At 44.6% G+C, this 18,378-nt stretch overlaps 2 protein-coding genes across 6 annotated transcripts in view; both read right to left on the bottom strand.

Annotated features, from left to right (window-relative positions):
* Nucleotides 1-1,059: 1,059 nt before the first annotated feature.
* Nucleotides 1,060-5,011, bottom strand: ITGB1BP2 (integrin beta 1 binding protein (melusin) 2). Of its 2 annotated transcripts, XM_011992060.1 has the most exons (11): nt 4,881-5,011; nt 4,566-4,615; nt 4,420-4,476; nt 4,196-4,341; nt 3,079-3,173; nt 2,916-2,974; nt 2,732-2,802; nt 2,525-2,624; nt 2,136-2,249; nt 1,832-1,894; nt 1,060-1,463 (listed from the first exon to the last, which is right to left on the bottom strand). In XM_011992060.1, exons 1-11 carry the CDS (start codon nt 4,942-4,944, stop codon nt 1,236-1,238), a joined length of 1,047 nt encoding a protein of 348 aa, XP_011847450.1. In that variant the 5' UTR covers nt 4,945-5,011; the 3' UTR covers nt 1,060-1,235. The 2 variants fall into 2 exon arrangements, with proteins under 2 accessions (XP_011847450.1, XP_011847451.1); XM_011992061.1 differs by lacking the exons at nt 4,196-4,341; nt 4,420-4,476; nt 4,566-4,615 and having other exon boundaries at nt 4,881-5,003.
* Nucleotides 5,012-5,576: 565 nt separating this feature from the next.
* Nucleotides 5,577-18,378, bottom strand: part of NONO (non-POU domain containing, octamer-binding) — an 83,611-nt gene continuing 70,809 nt past the window's right edge. For 3 of the 4 annotated variants that reach the window (XM_011992063.1, XM_011992062.1, XM_011992064.1), the window contains 10 exons: nt 15,811-15,973; nt 14,606-14,799; nt 12,077-12,378; nt 9,992-10,087; nt 9,605-9,801; nt 9,183-9,267; nt 8,711-8,813; nt 8,151-8,190; nt 7,847-7,956; nt 5,577-6,797 (listed from right to left, as the gene is read on the bottom strand). In XM_011992063.1, the coding sequence (XP_011847453.1) occupies nt 6,663-6,797; nt 7,847-7,956; nt 8,151-8,190; nt 8,711-8,813; nt 9,183-9,267; nt 9,605-9,801; nt 9,992-10,087; nt 12,077-12,378; nt 14,606-14,799; nt 15,811-15,964 (1,416 nt within the window). In that variant the 5' untranslated portion in view covers nt 15,965-15,973 and the 3' untranslated portion in view covers nt 5,577-6,662. The remainder of the gene's footprint in view (nt 6,798-7,846; nt 7,957-8,150; nt 8,191-8,710; nt 8,814-9,182; nt 9,268-9,604; nt 9,802-9,991; nt 10,088-12,076; nt 12,379-14,605; nt 14,800-15,810; nt 15,974-18,378) is intronic. The other variant, XM_011992065.1, reaches the window with a different exon arrangement.

Raw genomic sequence — 18,378 nt, 5'->3', positions numbered from 1 at the left:
GACAGAGCGAGACTCCGTCTCAAAAAAAAAAAAAAAAAAAAAAAAAAAAAAGAAAATGAATCAATGACCTAAATGTAAGAGCTAAAAAACCATATCACTTTTTTTGGAGACGGAGTTTTTGCTCTTTGTTGCCCAGGCTGGAGTGCAGTGGAGTGATCTCGGCTCACTGCAATCTCCACCTCGCAGGTTCAAGCGATTCTCCTGCCTCAGCCTCTTGAGTAGCTGGGATTACAGGCGTGTGCCACCACACCCAACTAATTTTTTGTAGTTTTAGTAGAGATGGGGTTTCATCATGTTGGCCAGGCTGGTCTCGAACTCCCTACCTCAGGTGATCCACCTGTCTCAGCCTTCCAAAGTGCAGGGATTATAGGCGTGAGCCACCGCGCCTAGCCCTATATAACTCTTAGAAGAAAACATAGGGACAAATGTTCATGACCTTGGATTAGGTAATGGTTTCTTAGATATGACATCAAAAGTATAAGCAACCAAAGAAAAAAATAAACTGTATTTCAAATTAGCTGGGCATGGTGGCGAGCATCTGTCGTCTTAGCTACTCGGCAGGAGAATCGCTTGAACCCACAAGGCAGAGGTTGCAGTGAGCTGAGATTGCACCACTGCACTCTCCAGCCTGGGTGACAGAGAGAGACTCTGTCTCTAAAAGAAAAAAAAAAAAAGAACTTCTTCCACGGAGTCTTCCCTTTTCACTACTGTCCACATTAACTTTTCCATTCTTTCAACCACAGTTCTTAAAAACTGTACTGCACAATTTAGCACTCAGTTAAACTACCTGATAATGTTTATTATTATTTCATGTAGACTGGTCTTGACTTGTCAGCCAGGTTGTTACTTTGTTGAGAGAAATGAGTAAGTCTTCTGCTTCTCAGATATTTCTAAACCACCTAACACATAATTGGGCATATAGGAAGTATTCAGTAAATACCTGGTGGTTGTGAGGAATAGATTGAATGTGCATGTGCTTGTTTTCACAATGTGTGTTGAACACACAGTTGGGGGTAATAAATACAATCTTAGATAGTGAGGTGAGAGAATGACACTATGTGAAACTGAAGAATACAAGATTTATTTAAGGGAAAAAACAGCATGGTTCGGACAATTTTGTTCTCCCCTCCTTCAGCCTCCTGCTGCTCAATGACACCACATGGCCAACAATATCCTGGTCTCTAAGATTCTAAGGGAATCATTGAGGTCCTATCTAGACATCAACTGTCTGGTCACTATTCCCCCATTGCTTCCTCCTCTTCCTCCTCCTCTGTCCAGCTCAGATCATCATCTGAATCGTCAGATTCTTCCTCATCCATCTCTAACACAACCCCTGCCCTAGCCTTCTTAGCTAGTGCATCAGGGTGCTCCAGCTGGGCCCAGGATCCTGGGTCAGCCTTGACCAGGGAGATTTCAACCCGAGATGGCATCAAGGAGACAGAGCTCTGCTCCACGTTTATGACCTGAGGAGGAGCAAAGGAAAACAGAAGAAAGACAGAATGAGGAAATCAAAGGCATTGGGGTCAGCGTAGAGTGGTGACAAATGAGAGAGAAAATTTTTTAAAATAAGGTAAGAAAAAAGACAAGGGAGGAATAAGACAATATAATAAGGGAGAGAGAGGAAAGAAATGAGAGATGAAAAGGGAGAAGGAAGAGGGGAGGGAAAGAGGAAAGTAGGAAGAGCAGGAGAGAGAGAGAAAATGAAAGCAAATGAAGAGAAAATCTCTATTTTCCTACTACAACTCCTTCCCTCAAGACACCCTCTATTCCAGTCTAGCCGCTCTTTCACCCCATCTGCCTCCCCCTCCTGTGCCCCCTGGTCTTCACTTACCCCCCAGAGCTTCATCTGTGCTTGGAACACACGGTTACCATCAAAGACAATGTGGACATGAAGCTGAGAGAAAAGAATTACAGGGGTAGTAACAAACCCAGAAGGTCAGAACAGGTCATTACGACAGATAACCAGGTCAGAGGTGTGATCCACAGATTGGCCAGACAGCCCTGACCTAATAGCTCTCCCTTCCTCTAAGGGTACTATGGAGCCTACAGGTTAACAGCATATGGCAACTCTGCCTGTGAGATTGTAGTATCACCCAATTCACTATCCTCCCATCCAACATCAGATCATTGCTCACCTCAGTTTGACTGGCCTTCACCCAGATAAACGCAGGAAGTGGAATCTGGCCATATACAGTCACCACTACTAAGGAATCTGTCTGGTGCCAATCATGGCGGCAAGATGCTGGGAGCTAAAGAGAAGATGTGAAATGTAGGTGGTAAGAATAAATTCTTAGCCCAAGGGGAGTTCTCATGATGCATATGGAGAAGAGACAGAGAGTCTCAAAAAGATTAACACAACCTCATATTGCTAAGCCTCTGGGCTGTCGAGGGATAAGGAGCAGAATCTTATTTGGTCTGTACTAAAGGGAGAAGACAGGGAGCTTAGCTATGTGGTACAGAGAGGGAGGAGAATTTACCTCTGAGATTGGGTCCTAATCAAGAGTTCAGGAAAACTGGGGCTTACCTGCTTCCCCCAGTCATGTCTACCAACTCTGCACCCTGGCTGTGCCAAGAATGCCCCAAAATCCAGGGTCTGGATGCCACAACAGCTCCAAGACTTCATCCTGAAGTAGGAAGATAATTCAACTGAATTCTCTCACCCCCAGTATTTATCTTATGACCAAATATTAGGAGAAACCTGTCTCATAGCCCACCCAGTCCCCTCCCTCACCCCTCATGGAATCGGGGTGCTCCTGGGTGGTAGGTACATGGAGTAGCATCACTCTCAGGGCCTTGGTAAACCTAAGAAGGATAAAGTAGAACCAGGTCATTCTAAGGTATATCCTACTCAGCCTCATATCTATACCCAGTCATCCCTCAGCCATATGCTTGAGCCCCTCAAAACTCTCACTCACAGCATCACATCCTGGGTTCTGGCAGCTGGAACCAGTCCGGATCAGACTACTATCAAGTCCTGGGCAAGGGAAACAGAGTCAGGAACTTATCCATCCCCCCACTCAATTGGCACTTCCACTAAATTCCAGTCTATGAAGTTGATCTTACTAAAGACCCACCTACCTGCCCCAGGTTCCTGGTCTAATTCCTTCTGTTCCAATGCCATTTCCAGGGCTTGGGATATATTTAGCGGCAGCAGCTTCAGAGGCAACTCTGACCTAGGGGTTATGGGTGGTGATTTAGTTCTGACCCATTAGCTATGATTGCTAGCTCCAACACTGCTACCGATGGTAATGGAATTAAACAAGCCTGGTGAAAGTGAGGCAGAGTTGGAGAGGTTGGGTAGCAACCCCATTGCCAATTTTCATCTCTGTGGACATCCCAAATACCTGAACCCTAGAGAAATCCCCAGCACTTCTCTTACCCATCTACTCAGTTGCTCTAAACCTAACCATTTTCTCTGCAGAACTGAGTCATATCCTCTTCCTCTTTTATCTAATCGTGGACCTAATATGACTTCCTTCTGTTGCTCTTATTATTCCCATAAAATTTGGGAAGTCTCCTGGCTGCCAATAATACATTCTTTTCTTGATAGGAGATTTATCTTAAAGTTCTTTTCTAGAAAGAGAAGTCATTCTCAACAATCCCTTTTGTGTTATATACTAAGGATGTATTTGTGAGGGGCTATCTACTGTTTTTTGTTGTTGTTGTTGTTGGTTTTTTTGAGACAGAGTCTTGCTTTGTTGCCCAGGCTGGAGTGCAGTGGCGCAATCTCGGCTCACTGCAAGCTCCGCTTCCCAGGTTCACGTCATTTTCCTGCCTCAGCCTCCGGAGTAGCTGGGACTACAGGTGCCCGCCACCACGCCTGGCTAATTTTTTTGTATTTTTAGTAGAGACGGGGTTTCACTGTGTTAGCCAGAATGGTCTCGATCTCCTGACCTCATGATCCTCCCGCCTCAGCCTCCCAAAGTGCTGGGATTACAGGCGTGAGCCACCGCGCCCAGCCTTATCTACTCTGTTGATTCAGATATCTATCCCATCATCCCATACCACCTTAGAGAAAAGGGCGTTATTTCCAGACACAAATTTCCCCTAAGGCACAGGATATACACCATCCAAACCCTGACATCTGGCCCTCCTCACATCCCTGGTCCCTGGTTCCCAGCCCTCAATGACCCATTAATCACTCCTAGGAAGCTACATGAAAATAGGAAAAGTCCAGGGGCCTCCTCCTCTTTACTTGGGCCTCTCCCGGTGCAAGGTCTCTGCTGACTTTGGAATCACATTCAGAGGTTTTTGCTCCTGAAGTGAACTGCTTGTAGCAGGGCCTTCAGGTTGAGGGGCCTCAGGAAGCTTCTCAGCACAGTGTGGTCCCATAGTACAGCCCTAGTATAGATAAGGAGATAAGGATTAGGGATAGAATCCTTCTACTGGGGGCAGAATCCAAGTATGTAAATAATTTACCTTGATGTTTAAGAACTCAGAGAAATCTACAGTTCGCTTTCGGCAGCAGGACCAACCCTGATAACAAGAGACCCAGATCAGCTTAGCTTCCTGGGTGTATCTCTTCTGGGAAATGCTCTTGCTAACCCCCCTCACCTACTCCTCACCTTAAGTGCATCATGGAAGATTGGGACCCCAGGGTGATGGCAACAGGAATCTGTGGACATCAGTACAAGTTATCAAGGAAGGGAAGATAACTATACCAAGTATAATTTTTCACCTCTTCCCCGGGTTTATATTTATGGTTTCTTCCCATATAACGTGAAAAAAAACAAAAACGCATCAAAGGCTGTAAGATCACTTAGACCAATTAAACTAGGGCAGGTAGTTTCTTTCCCTGCTCCTCAAACATACTGCCCCCCAGCTGACCACTCCACAACACCCATGCACAGCCCCTGGCCAGGTCAGGATCATTTACTTACCAGGAAGGTTGGTATTAGGGTCAAAGTGCTGCCCACAGCCTTTGTTACGACAGAGTAGAGACATGGAAGCGTTGGTAGAATAATTACTGAAAGGGTATTTCAAGGAGTCTGGCTGCCGAATGGGGAACACCTCTTAGTCTGGAGGCTTTTAGATGCCTGGAAGGGCCAGCTGTTTCTATCTTTAGTTCAGGAGGCGTACACCTCCTAACATGGGCAAGGGAACTTCAATTGGTCTTTCCAGCCAATAGAAAAGAGCTCAGGGGCACTTTAGCTCTGAGGCTCAGGAAAAAAGGATCAGGCAGAGTAGGGCTTGGAACTTGGGTGAGGTCAGCTCACCACTACTGAGACAGTTTTAGATTCACCACGGCAATTCCAAGCCTTGGACACAGTAGCAGCTGCTAAGAAACAAACACCAATATTGAGACCTCCCCCACCCCCAGCTCAATGAGGGTTAAGCCCATTTTCTGCCTCTTTCAAAGGGGCAGCTTTCCTCCATTATTACTTCCATATAGTGTTAACAGCACTAATCCTCGCCGACCACTTCAGCCATTTGACGCATCTCATCCCCACCTCCCCATGTTTGTCTAGATGAATACTGTAATCAAAATGTCTAAAGGATTACCTTTATAGAGCCTACTGCTCATCTCCTAAGATAACTCCCCTCCCTCCTTTCCCCTTCAAAAACACGACAGAAAATTAAAAGGCTTAAAATGTATTTTAATAGGTTGATGCTGCATTACTGCTCCATTTCTCAGAAAAACTCCAAATATATCAGAGACAAATCAAACACAGTACACCAATGAAAAAAAAAATGCACAGCGTGACTACCTAAGATAGGCGAGTCTAAGAGCTACTGTCAGACCTTCAGTATACAGCAACCCTGTTCCCAAGATTGTACTAGGCCTATCAAGAAAAGCTGTGAACAGCAACATCATAGACACAAAAGGGTCATTCCTGGGTGTCCTCACCCAAGAAAAAGATGGAGGCAAGTTAACACAAGATTTTTCTTTTTAAAGATATACTAAAATGAAAATCTCTAAGAGAAAATGTCTTCTTTAGGACATGAAGGGGTAATATATGGGATATAACAGAACCGTACGCACGTTGCCTGTGACCTTTGTGGACGTTTGCCTGAATTCTCACCTGGGAGTGAATGGAGCAATGGGGCTAAGATCATTGGGGGTATTTGGTTTTTGTGGTGTATGTGGCAGTTACTCTGGGACTGGGGGAGTGTAAGGATAAGAAAGCAAGTGAGGATGGGCACTGTGGCTCACCCCGTAATCCCAGCATTTTGGGAGGCCAAGGTGGATGGATCATGAGGTCAGGAGTTCAAGATCAGCCTGGACAAGCTTGAACCCGGGAGGCAGGCTGCAGTGAGCCGAGATCGTGCCAGTACAGTCCAGCCTGGGTGACAGAGTGAGACTCCGTCTTGGGGGCGGGGCAAGGAAATGAAACAAGATGGACAAAAAAAACGGAATGATCAAGATTAATGGGCTCTAACTGGATCCACTTTGCCATGGTTTCCCCAGGCCCTCAACAATCACATTTGAGACTTCAGGAATGCACCACACAGAATTGATTAAACAATATATCACACAGAATTGACTTGTTTAATACCACCCCTCCCTTGCCCTCTGCCTCCAGCATACTCCCTAGAGTAGTACAGGCAGGGCAGATCTAACTATTGGAAGGAATCCCTAATACTTTTCCAGGGTAGAATTCTGGCTAGTCCAAAAAGGGTCCTTCTTTTAAGGGTTTTGAGAAACAAGACACTGCAACTTATTAGTATCGGCGACGTTTGTTTGGAGCAAATTCAGCTCCAGGAGCTGCACGGTTGAATGCAGGAGGAGTTCCACCAATTGCCCCAATTCCTTCCATTGTAGCAGCCTGACCAAAGCGTTCAGTTGTTGGTGGGGTCTTAAAGAGAAAAAGAGAGCAGCATTGTAACAGAGCCATTGCTGGAAGCTTCCCACCCATCTGTAGTCCCTCCACTGGAGGCTATTTCCATTCAACTATTCAAGGCTCCTGATGGTAGGTAGGAGTGGGTGATTAAGTCTGTTTAGAACTCTAGTGGATAACCCCAAAAGTGGTGGCGTATGCCTGTAATCCCAGCTACTCAGGAGGCTGAGGCAGGAGAATCGCTTGAACCCGGGAGGCGGAGCTTGCAGTGAGCCAAGATTGCACCACTGCACTCCAGCCTAGGCGACAAAGAGCAAAACTCCGTCTCAAAAAGAAAAGAAAGAAAAAACAATAAACCAAACTGTCTAGTTGTGGCATCTTAACACCATAACCAAAACCACCTCAGGATTGCATGAGCCATGAAGTATTTGGATTCACAACTATTTTATTTGATAATGCCTAGCCTTCATTGATTTCCCTCCAACAAACATAGTCAATCAGAGTGGCCAGTCAGACGGTGGCATTTACTTAACTCCTAGATTAAGTATAGAGACCGAGTTTGCTCAAGATTCAAAAATAAAGACCTTGAGGTTACATTTAATGGATACCAGCAGTCCTAAAGACTGCTATCTAGGCCGGGCTTGGTGGCTCACGCCGGTAGTCTCCGCACTTTGGGATGCCGAGGTGGGCGGATCATTTGAGGTCAGGAGTTCGAGAATAGCCTGACCAACGTGGTAAAACTCGGTCTCCACTAAAAATACAAAATGATCTGGGCACAGTGGCGCATGCCTGAAATCCCAACTACTCAGGAGGCTGAGGCAGGAGAATCGCTTGAACCCAGGAGGCAAAGTTGCAGTGAGCCAAGATCATGCCATTGCACTCCAGCCTGGGCAACAAGAGGGAAACTCTGTCTCAAAAAAAAAAAAAAAAAAAAAAAAAAAAAAAAAAAAAAAAAAAAGATTGCTATCTGTAGCAAATTGAGGTAGGCCCCCAGGGGCTATGAAAGCAATGCCTGTTCTCCTCCTACCACCATTCAGAATTACTGTTAAGGCCTTGCAGTTTATTACCAATCCCAAAGTTCCATCCGGCATCATAGTGGCAGGTCCTGGAGGAGCTGGGGTACCAGCTGGCACAGGAGCAGGGGGCATGGCACCTCTGTTGTTTATGCCCATAGCACCTAAGGCAGAGTAGTGCGATCAGTACAAGGGATAAAGATTGTTAGTCTCTTTCTATGCCAAAGGAAACAATTCTACAAGACCTCTGAGCTAAGACATGCACGTCACCCCCTTAAAGTAGGTAGCAAAAGCTACATAGTTCACCAGAGACCAAACAAAAAAGGAAATCAGAGCCATTAATCTCTTAAGTCCTTACCTCCCATAGCCATCTGACCCATCCGAATCTCCTGCTCTCTCTGAAAAACAAAAAATACTCAAGAAAGTCCAAGACAGCAGTGCATTCTACCACAATCCATCAAGGACCACACACTAAGGGAAGTAGATAGAGTGATAACACATCCAAAGAGCACTGAGACCAAGCTGAGGAGCACAACCCTTGCTAGTTGTGCAACAAATTCAAGGTCACAGAGCTACTAGGACACAAGCCAGAGCCTCCAGAGAGGTGAAAGGGGGAAGAGATTTCTTCTAAAGGTCCAACTTGTACAATTGCAAGGACAGCAGAGGACTAGCCAAGGTTGCATATCTCTTCCTATAGTGAGTCTAAACAGAATACAGCAGATCCAGTTTTTCATCCTATATTGCTTGTGAGGCAAGAACTCCTCTTTAAACCTTACCTCTCCTTATGAATTCTTTTTTCTAAAGGGTTACTTCACAACACGGGAAAAGTGGTCATAACCGATAACCTAGCAGACAATTCATGGTGAGTCTGTCTTATCACGACTGGCCTGGCACATCATGGGCACATGGGAGATATACCGCATCAGGGAAGGTTCCCTTGAATCCTTCCTGCTGTCGCCGCATCATTTCTTCTTGCTGCCGCCGCATCTCTTCTTCACGGCGCCTGCGCTCTTCCTCCTGCCTAGAGAGAGTCACCAATATATTTAAGATAGAGGCATTTCAGAACTTGAGTAGGTTAACAGGGGACTCCACCGAGGAGACCAGCCTACTGAAAACTATCACAGTTCACCAGGAAACTCACTGTTAAGTGTGCCCAGCCCTGAGGCAACCCCCAAAGAAACCTCATGAGACCAGTATTCAGCTTTCTTTTTAGCAGGTAACTTCTAGAACCATGGGCAGCTAAAAACATCTCCAATCCAAAGAACCTGAGAAGCAGCCAGGAAATATTTGCCAACACATTTATAAATGCATGAGGTAGCATGGCAGTAGGAAAGAGGAATGAGACATTACCTTTTAGAGTTGTCAGAGGAAAGGGTTCGAGAAAAGTTACCTGAGCTCCAGTTGCTTTCGTTTTTGCACCTCTTGGTTGTGCAGCTCTTCCATCCTCCGAAGTTCTTCTTGGCGCCTCATCAAATCTAAAGAAACAACAGACTTAAGAATACTCCTCATTGTCTTCATATAGATCTAATGACTTTCTTCAAATAAAGATCCAGAAAGCAAAGAGGATATAATTCCTTTGGAGCCACCTGTGGTGTCCAGATTCCAAAATGAAGTCAAACCTATCATTTCCTTCTTCACAGAATCCAGTATCTCTGCCACATCTCCAAATCTACTTATCTACCAAAATCAACGCAAAATATTTCAAAGTATAAAAGCAGAGATTTAGGCCTTTCTGCTAATTGATACAAAGAAACCCATTTAAAAATGTCATTTTGTCCTTTCAGCTTTAAAACTTTACAGGCCTAGACTCACCCTGTCTCATTAGCATGACCTGGTGCTCATGGCGTGCAGCCTCCATCTCCATCTCCAGCTTCTCACGAGCCTCCTTGATGTTGCGGTCCACTTGGTCCTGCTGCTGCTTCTCCATCTCAATGAGTGCCTTCCAGCGCATGGCATACTCATACTCAAAGGAGCCAGGCTGTGCAAATCTGGGTGGCTGCTCTCGTTCCCTATAGGCAAGGTTCCTAGGTTACTAACTTTGTCCAGGATTACCCCAGCTAAGTAATGCATTCCTTGTGAGGACCAAGATAATGGCTGCCAGTGAACATGTGCAGCAAAGACCTGCCTCTTTTACATATCCCTTTATAAGCTTCCTTAAGAAGGAAACACCTAATAGGGAAATCTATCAAGACGGCATACTTGTGAAACTGCTGGTTTTTTATAACCAGCTTCTCTGGAAGTCCCTCTTCATCATCTAACTGGTCCATGGGCTCCACAGTCACAGGACGAGGAAATCTAAGAGAAAGAATGAAGTTCAGTGTTAAATCATACCCCACACCAGGCTTCTTCTCTACACATATCACTGGCACAATGAATTAGCTAGGGCTCAGGATTGGACAAACACTTCTGAAGGAGTTTTTATACCTAATGACATTATAAAAAATTGGGGGTTGGGCCAGGGGCGGTGGCGCATGCCTGTAATCCCAGCACTTTGGGAGGACGAGGCAGGTGAATCACAAGGTCAGGAGTTCAAGACAAGCCTGGCCAACATGGTGAAACCCTGACTCTACTAAAAATACCAAAAATTAGCTGGGTACAGTGGCAGACGTCTGTAATCCCAGCTACTCGGGAGGCTGAGGCAAGAGAATCGCTTGGACCCAGGAGGCAGAGGTTGAAATAAGCCAAGATTGTACCACTGCACTCCAGCCCGGAATACAAAGTGAGACTGTCTCAAAAAAAAAAAAAGAAAAAGAAAATCTGGGGTTGATAGGAGAAATCAGACCTCAGATCTCTGAATACAGTCTCAAAGATATTCCAAGTAGGTAGATGCAGTACTTAAGTACAGCCTGAACATCTACAGACAATCTGAGAAATGACTTGTGGTAAACACTAAGAGATACTGCATGCACAAATCAACTTTTCAGAGCTCTAAAACTTCAAAGTAAGGAGAGACTTAACACTAATTAAATTAAAACGTACGGAGTGACTAAAAAGTTAATTTTCATAATCGTCATTCCACTTCTATTAATATAAGATTATAGCAAAATCATATGAGAAAGCTCACTTAGTACCAAATCTTTTTTTTATTTTTGAAACAGAGTCTTGCTCTGTCGCCCAGGCTAGAGTACAGTGGTGCTGTCTCGGCTCACTGCAACCTCTGCCTCCCGGGTTCAAGCGATTTTCCTGCCTCAGCCTCCTGAGTAGCTGGAATCACAGGCACCCACATTTTTGTATTTTTAGTACAGACGGGGTTTCACCACTTTGTCCAGGCAGGTCTCAAACTCAGGACCTCGTGCTTTACTAGCCTCAGCCTCCTAAAGTGTTGGGATTACAGGCGTGAGCCACCGCACTCAGCCTAATATCAAAAGTCTTTCTTTCTTTTTTTTGATACAGAGTCTTGTTCTGTCGCCCAGGCTGGAGTGCAGTGGCGCAATTTGCAAGCTCCGCCTCCCAGGTTCGTGCCATTCTCCTGCCTCAGCCTCCCGAGTAGCTGGGACTACAGGTGCCCACCACCATGCCCGGCTAATTTGTTGTATTTTTCAGTAGAGATGGGGTTTCACCGTGTTAGCCAGGATGGTCTTGATCTCCTGACCTTGTGATCCACCCACATTGGCCAAAAGTCTTTTTTTTTTTTTTTTTTTGAGACAGAGTCTTGTTCTGTCGTCAGGCTGGGGTGCAGTAGCGCAATCTCGGCTCACTGCAACCTCCGCCTTCCGGGTTCAAGTGATTCTCCTGCCTCAGCCTCCCGAGTAGCTGGGACTACCCGTGTGTGCCACCACACCCAACTAATTTTTGTATTTTTAGTAGAGACAGGCTTTCACCATGTTGGCCAGGATGGTCTTGATCTCCTCACCTTGTGATCTACCATGCCTGGCCTTTTATTTATTTATTTCTTTGAGGCAGTTTCACTCTGTTGCCCAGGTTGGAGTGCAGGGGCGTGATCTCAGATTGCTGCAACCTCTGCCTCCTGGGTTCAAGCGATTCTCCTGCCTCAGCCTCCCAAGTAGCTGGGACTACAGGCACATGCCACCATGCCTGGCTAATTTTTTGTATTTTTAGTAGAGATGGGGTTTCATCATGTTGGCCAGGTGGGTCTTGAACTCCTGACCTCGGGTGATCCGCCTGCCTTGGCCTCCCAAAGTGCTGGGATTACAGGTGTCAGCCACCATGCCCGGCTGACCAAAATTCTTTAAACATAGAAATGTGGTTACTAGAGGCTAACTTTCCAGACCATGGAAGGAATTAGCAATCTAAGGTCTATGTCTGAAAATGACCCTCACTTACGTGGTTAGCAGGAAGGAGCCTTCACTGCATCTGTCCAGAGCTTTCCGAGCAGCTGGCTTCCCTGAGAACTCAACAATGCCTTTTCCTGAGGGCCTTCCTCGATCATCCACAATGACTACAGCCCTCTCTACCTGGCCAAACACAGAAAAGGCTTCTTCCAGCAGTTCGTTTGACACATACTGAGGAAGGTTTCGAACTGTAAGGGATGCACTATGGCAGGCAAAGCGCACACGCAGCTGCTTTCCACGGAGTGGCATATTGTCCAGCTCCACTTTGGCAATCTCCGCTAGGGTTCGTGTTTCCTAGGAACCAGAGGAAAATTAGAATAACTCAGTTTGACAAAGAATACCTTAGCAGCCATCAACAGTCTAAAACAGTATAGTTCAATAACAAAGTATCTCCCCTGAAAAACTAACCACCATACAAAGAAACAGAAGTGAAAGAACTTAACTGTGTGCTTCAGTTCTTTGGCCACCCTAGTTTGCTTCTGATGGCCTTGCAATAAATCACATGTAATCCTAGAAGTTAATAACACTTAGGTGGTCATCAATTTCATAGGTATTATTCTCCCAAGTGACAACAGATCATCCAGAAAACAAAGACCATTGGCCGGGTACGGTGGCTCACGCCTGTAATCCCAGCATTTTGGGAGGCCGAGGCAGGTGAATACCTGGCTAATACAGTGAAACCTTGTCTCTACTAAAATACAAATAATTAGCTGGGTGCAGTAGAAAGCACCGGTAGTTCCAGCTACTCCAGAGGCTGAGGCAGGAAAATCGCCTGACCCCGGGAGGTGGAGGTTACAGTGAGCCAAGATCGCACCACCGCACTCCAGCCTGGGCAACAGAGCGAAACTCCGTCTCAAAAAACCAAAAACACAAAGACTACCCTAAAATCACCCAGAATATTTTAGTTTTTTTTTCGAGATGGAGTCTTGCTATTTCGCCCAGACTAGAGTGCAGTGGAGCGATCTCAGCTCACTGCAACCTCTGCCTCCCAGGTTCAGGCGATTCTGCCTCAGCCTCCTGAGCAGGTGGAATTACAGGCGCTTACCACCATGTCCAGCTAATTTTCGTAGTTTTAGTAGAGACGGGGTTTCACCATGTTGGCCAGGCTGGTCTCAAACTCCTGACCTCAAGTGATCCGCCCACCTTGGCCTTCCGAAGTGCTGGGATTACAGGCATGAGCCACCGTGCTCATTCTAATTTTTGCTAGGTATGTACCAGAATCACGTATATCCTCCAAGAAGCCTCTTTGGAACGAGGAACCTTGATAGGATCCCTTTAATATTACTAAAAAGAAACCTGATACACAGAGAAAAATAACTTGCCTATATAGTACAGTTAGTGGCAGATGGGAATGAAAACCAGTTCTGACCACTCCATTCAGTGATCCTGCTGTCACATTATTCTCTTCCATTTATGGAGATAGATAATGTCTAGAAATGTTTTCCTCTCATATACTTTCCCTAAATCGAAACAGATTTTAAAATAATGTCTACACTTACAAATGGTAAAGATGGTAAATTTTATGTTATGTTTGTTTTACCATCACTAATTTTTTTTTAAGAGACTGGGTCTCACTCTATCACCCAGGCTGAAGTGCAGTGCTATGAGCATAGCTCACTGTAACCTCGAACTCCTAGGTTCAATCAACCCTCTCATCTTAGCCTAGTTGAGTAGTTAGGACTACAGACACACACCATGTCTGGCTAATTCAATTTTAAAAAAAATTTTAAAGATACAAATAAACCAGACACCGTGGTGCATATCTATTGTCCCAGCTACTCAGGAGGCTGAGGACAGAGAATTGCTTAAGCTCAGGAATTCAAGTCCAGCCAAGGCAACAGGGTGAGACACCCATCTCTTGATCATGGGGGGACCAAACAGGGGAAGGGTATAGATAAAACAAAATTAACCACAACTTGATAATGACTGAAGCTATACAATGCATATGTGCAGGTTCATTATTATTCTGTCTACTTTTGTATGTTTGAAATTTCCCAATTAAAACAAAAAAGTTCCAGCCAGGTGTGGTGGCTCACGTCTGTAATCCCAGCACTTTAGGAGGCCAAGGTGGGTGGATCACCTGAGGTCAGGAGCTCAAGACCAGCCTGGCCAAAATGGTGAAACTCCGTCTCTACCAAAAATACAAAAATTAGCCAGGCGAGGTGGCAGATGCCTGTAATCCCAGCTACTCAGGAGGCTAAGGCAGGAGAATCGTTTGAACCCAGGAGGTGGAGGTTGCAGTGAGCCGAGATCCCACTACTGCACACCAGCCTGGGTGACAAGAGTGATACTCCGTCTCAAAAGGGCATACTTTAACTCCAGTATCCTAGGCAAAAAAACCTGTTATCCTTGAAACAAAACCAATGAGGAAAAATTAAAATGTGCCATTTTGGTGGTTGTTTCATCAACAAGCTTTTAATGAACAAATCATCTGCGAATCATTTCCACTGCCTATTTTTGCATATCTATTATTCTCCAGCTTCCCCACCTTTACATGCCTCAAAAGCCAACAGTTGCTCACCAAGCGGATAAAGCCAAATCCTTTATCCTTATGAATGAAGACTTCGCCTGCCTTTCCATATTTCTCAAATAGTTTCCTCATTTCTTCCTCGGTGATGTCGGGAGGAAGATTTCCCACAAAAAGACGGCTTCGTTGGGTGAAGGTCTTCTCTCCTGGTTTTCTAAAATTCTTCAGGTCAATAGTCAAGCCTTCATCTGAGAGAAGACACACAGTCACTTAAAAGACTGGGGAAATAGAATTACAGTTGTATCCTCAAAGACCTATAACCATTGATAGATTAGGAAACATTAATTGTTGTAGAGAATGCAAACACCATTTCCCAAGGCAACCTAATCACTTATGAGTATATTGTGCCTTAGAATGTGAAAGCAGTATGCAGAAATCTGCAAGGACATCTGAACAGCTCTATGACAGGCCAGAAGTCAAACTGGACTAAGCAAGAGAGAGAAAAATATAGGCGCCACTGGCCAAAGAGAAAAATTAAGCAATTCAAAGAAGGAGCCCTATGTTACAAGGGATCAGATTTTAACATTCAAAACATACCTTCAGATGAGAATAAACAAACAAAAATAAAATAAAAATAAAAACAAAAACAAAAACAAAACAAAGTAACGGTTCCATTTTCCTAATCTCTCACCAATTTTCATAACCTTAACAGTTCCTATTCTTTCAGGCTGGGGGCAACAGAATGATGAGTTATGAAAGAGCAATTCTTTATAGTAATCTCTGGAAATAAAGTTGGGATTGGTTCTAGTCTTAGAGGCACACAATTGGTACTCACACGGGAACATATACTTAAAGACTTTTCACAATGAGCTGGTACAGGCTCAAGGCTATAAGTACAGTACTCAGTACCAGACTCCTCCATTTAAGCCTTAAAGACTTTTCTATATTCTTTTTAACTACCAGTCATCTGATGACTACCCCTAAGAATCACGCTGAGGTAAAACATGCAGACATCTGTTTAGCAACAGAATGTGCCAACACAGCAAAGCAACTTGTACTCAACTGCTTTCATACGTTTGCTCCTTGGTTTCGGAAAATCAGCCTTTTCCATCATAAGAAGTATTAAGAGGTAAAGAAGAACAAAGGTGTGCCATAAAGGCCTATCTAATTCCCTTATAAGCCCGAGAAACTAATCTAAAAACCAAGAAACCATTCCCAGAGGGAATCTATTTCTACTCCATCACCTAGCATATACACACTTTGGCTGCTGGCCTGTTGCCCATTTGCAGGTATTGGTGGTGGTGGCGGCTGCTGCTGTTGCTGCTGGTGGTGCTGCTGCTGGTGGTGGTGTTGATGATGCTTTCTTGGAGTATGGTTTTGCTTCTCCAAGTTAAAAGTTTTATTACTCTGCATTTTTGCACCCTACAAAGAAAAAGTAGACTAATAAATAAATTCAGTACTAATAACACAATCAGCCACCTTCCTGATGAATTATATGTAATTCATCACCTTTGGTGCTCTGGCTTTTGCCAGAGGCAAACAATTGGTTACTTTGAACAACCATGACAAAGAAGAACAATTCAAAAATGTATCAGTGTTGTATATGGAAACGATGTTAAAAAAAAAAATCTTGCGTTCTGGAGGTTACAAAATATAGCAAAAATCAAACAAAAAAGGAAAAAATAAAGAAAAAATAAAGAAAAAGGTCGGGTGCAGTGGCTCATGCCTATAATCCCAACACTTTGGGAGGCGGAGGTGGGAGGACTGCTTGAGTCCAGGAGTTTGAGATCAGCCTGGGCAACATGGCTCATCTCTACCAAAAAAAATACAAAAATTAGCTGGGTATGGTGGCACACGCCTGGGGTTCCAGGTACTTGGGAGGCTGAGGTGGGAGGATCACTTGAGCCCAGGAATTCAAGACCAGCCTAGACAATACCACGAGACCCCATCTCTACAAAAACATTTAAAAATGACCCAGGCAGGCTGGGTGCATGGCTCAAGCCTGTAATCCTAGCACTTTGGGAGGCCGAGGTGGGTGGATCACCAGGTCAGGGGTTTGAGACAAGCCTGGCCAACATGGTGAAACCACATCTATACTAAAAATACAACAACTAGCCAGGCATGATAGCAGGTGCCTGTAATCCCAGCTACTTGGGAGGCTGAGTGAGACAGGAAAATCGCTTGAACCTGGGAGGCGGAGGTTGCAGTGAGCCGAGATCGCACCACTGTACTCCAGCCTGGTGACAGAGCGAGACTCCGTCTCCAAAAAACAAAACAAAACAAAAAAACACTACCCAGGCATAGTGGCATCGTAGTCCCAGCTACTCAGGAGGCTGGAGCTGGAGGATCACTTGAGCCCAGGAGTTAGAGGCTGTAACAAGCCATGACCGTGCCACTGCACTCCAGCCTGGGCAACCCAGCAAGACCCTATCTGAAAAAAAATAAATAAAAACAAAAATCTAAAAACAACCAGGCATTAGCAGTTATACTGCACATAAAAACTAAATGAGTACTGGATGAGGACAGTTTGTACTAGAATGGCTTAAGGAACTTCCCAGTTCAATACTATACATTAATAGAAAACTACTTTTCCAAAAGAATCTACTCTTAAAAACTGGCCCCATCACACATTCAGGCACACTATAAAAACAAAATGATTGAAATAGATTCTGGTTATCACAAGGACAAAGACTAGTAAAGTCTTATCTTCTCTGGCACCCACCAATCCTAGCCCATAGTATATACTGTGTAAGTAACAGTGGTACAAGTATGGGCTGTGAGGTTAGGCATCCTTAAGTTTGAATTGTGTTTCTCAATTGTGTACTACTTACTAGTAAATTATTCTGTACCTGTTTCTTCAGCTGTTCTAAAGGGGATGATAAAAATACCGCTCTCAAAGAGGCTATGAGAATAAACATGTGAAAATGCTGGCTCACTAATGGCATACAGTACACACTCTAAATATTTATTAATCACAACGGAAAGACAAATGACTACTAAAGCAATGAAAGCAAACATAAAAAGATAGGCCAGGCGAGACAGCTCACGCCTGTAATCCCAGCACTTCGGGAGGCCGAGGCCAGTGGATCAGCTGAGGTCAGGAGTGCAAGAACAGCCTCACCAACATGGTGAAACCCCATCTCTACTAAAAATACAAAAATTTGAGTGGCGTGGTGACACATGCCTGTAATCCCAGTTACTCAGGAGGCTGAGGCAGGAGAATCACTTGAACCTGGAAGGCAGAGGCTGCAGTGAGCCGAGATTGTGCCACTGCACTCCAGCCTGGGCACAAGAGCGAAACTCTGTCTCAAAACAAAAACAAAAACAAAAACAAACAAAATAAATAAAAGGAGAAAAGATAAACAGGATGGGCACAGTGGCTCACATCTGTAATCCCAGCAATTTGGGAGGTCTAGATGGGAGGACTGCTTGGGCCCAGTAGTTAGAGACCAGCCTGGGCAACATAGTGACCCCATCTCTACAAAAAATATGTGTAAAAAAATTAGGCATGATAGCACACTCATGTAGTCCCAGCTACTTGAGAGGCTGAGGCTGCAATGAGCTGTGATCACGCCACTGTATTCCAGCCTGGGCAGGGAGAATGAGATCCTATCTCAAGAAAAATAAATAAATTAAAAAAATAAAAATAATAAAATGTTAAATTCTATCATTTAAAAATCAACATAAGATTAAAAAGAAAACAAGTGTTCCGTGCTCCCAAATGTTGAAATAATAAAAAAAACAAACAAGGCCAGCATGGTGGCTCAGGCCTGTAATCCCAGCACTTTGGAAGGCTGAGGCGGGAAGATGGCTTGAACCCGGGAGAC

The sequence above is a fragment of the Mandrillus leucophaeus genome, unplaced genomic scaffold (assembly GCF_000951045.1).
Source record: "Mandrillus leucophaeus isolate KB7577 unplaced genomic scaffold, Mleu.le_1.0 Scaffold401, whole genome shotgun sequence".
Taxonomy (NCBI): domain Eukaryota; kingdom Metazoa; phylum Chordata; class Mammalia; order Primates; family Cercopithecidae; genus Mandrillus; species Mandrillus leucophaeus.
The sequence above is the reverse complement of the archived record's forward strand: the minus strand, read 5'-3'. Positions and strand labels throughout refer to the sequence as shown.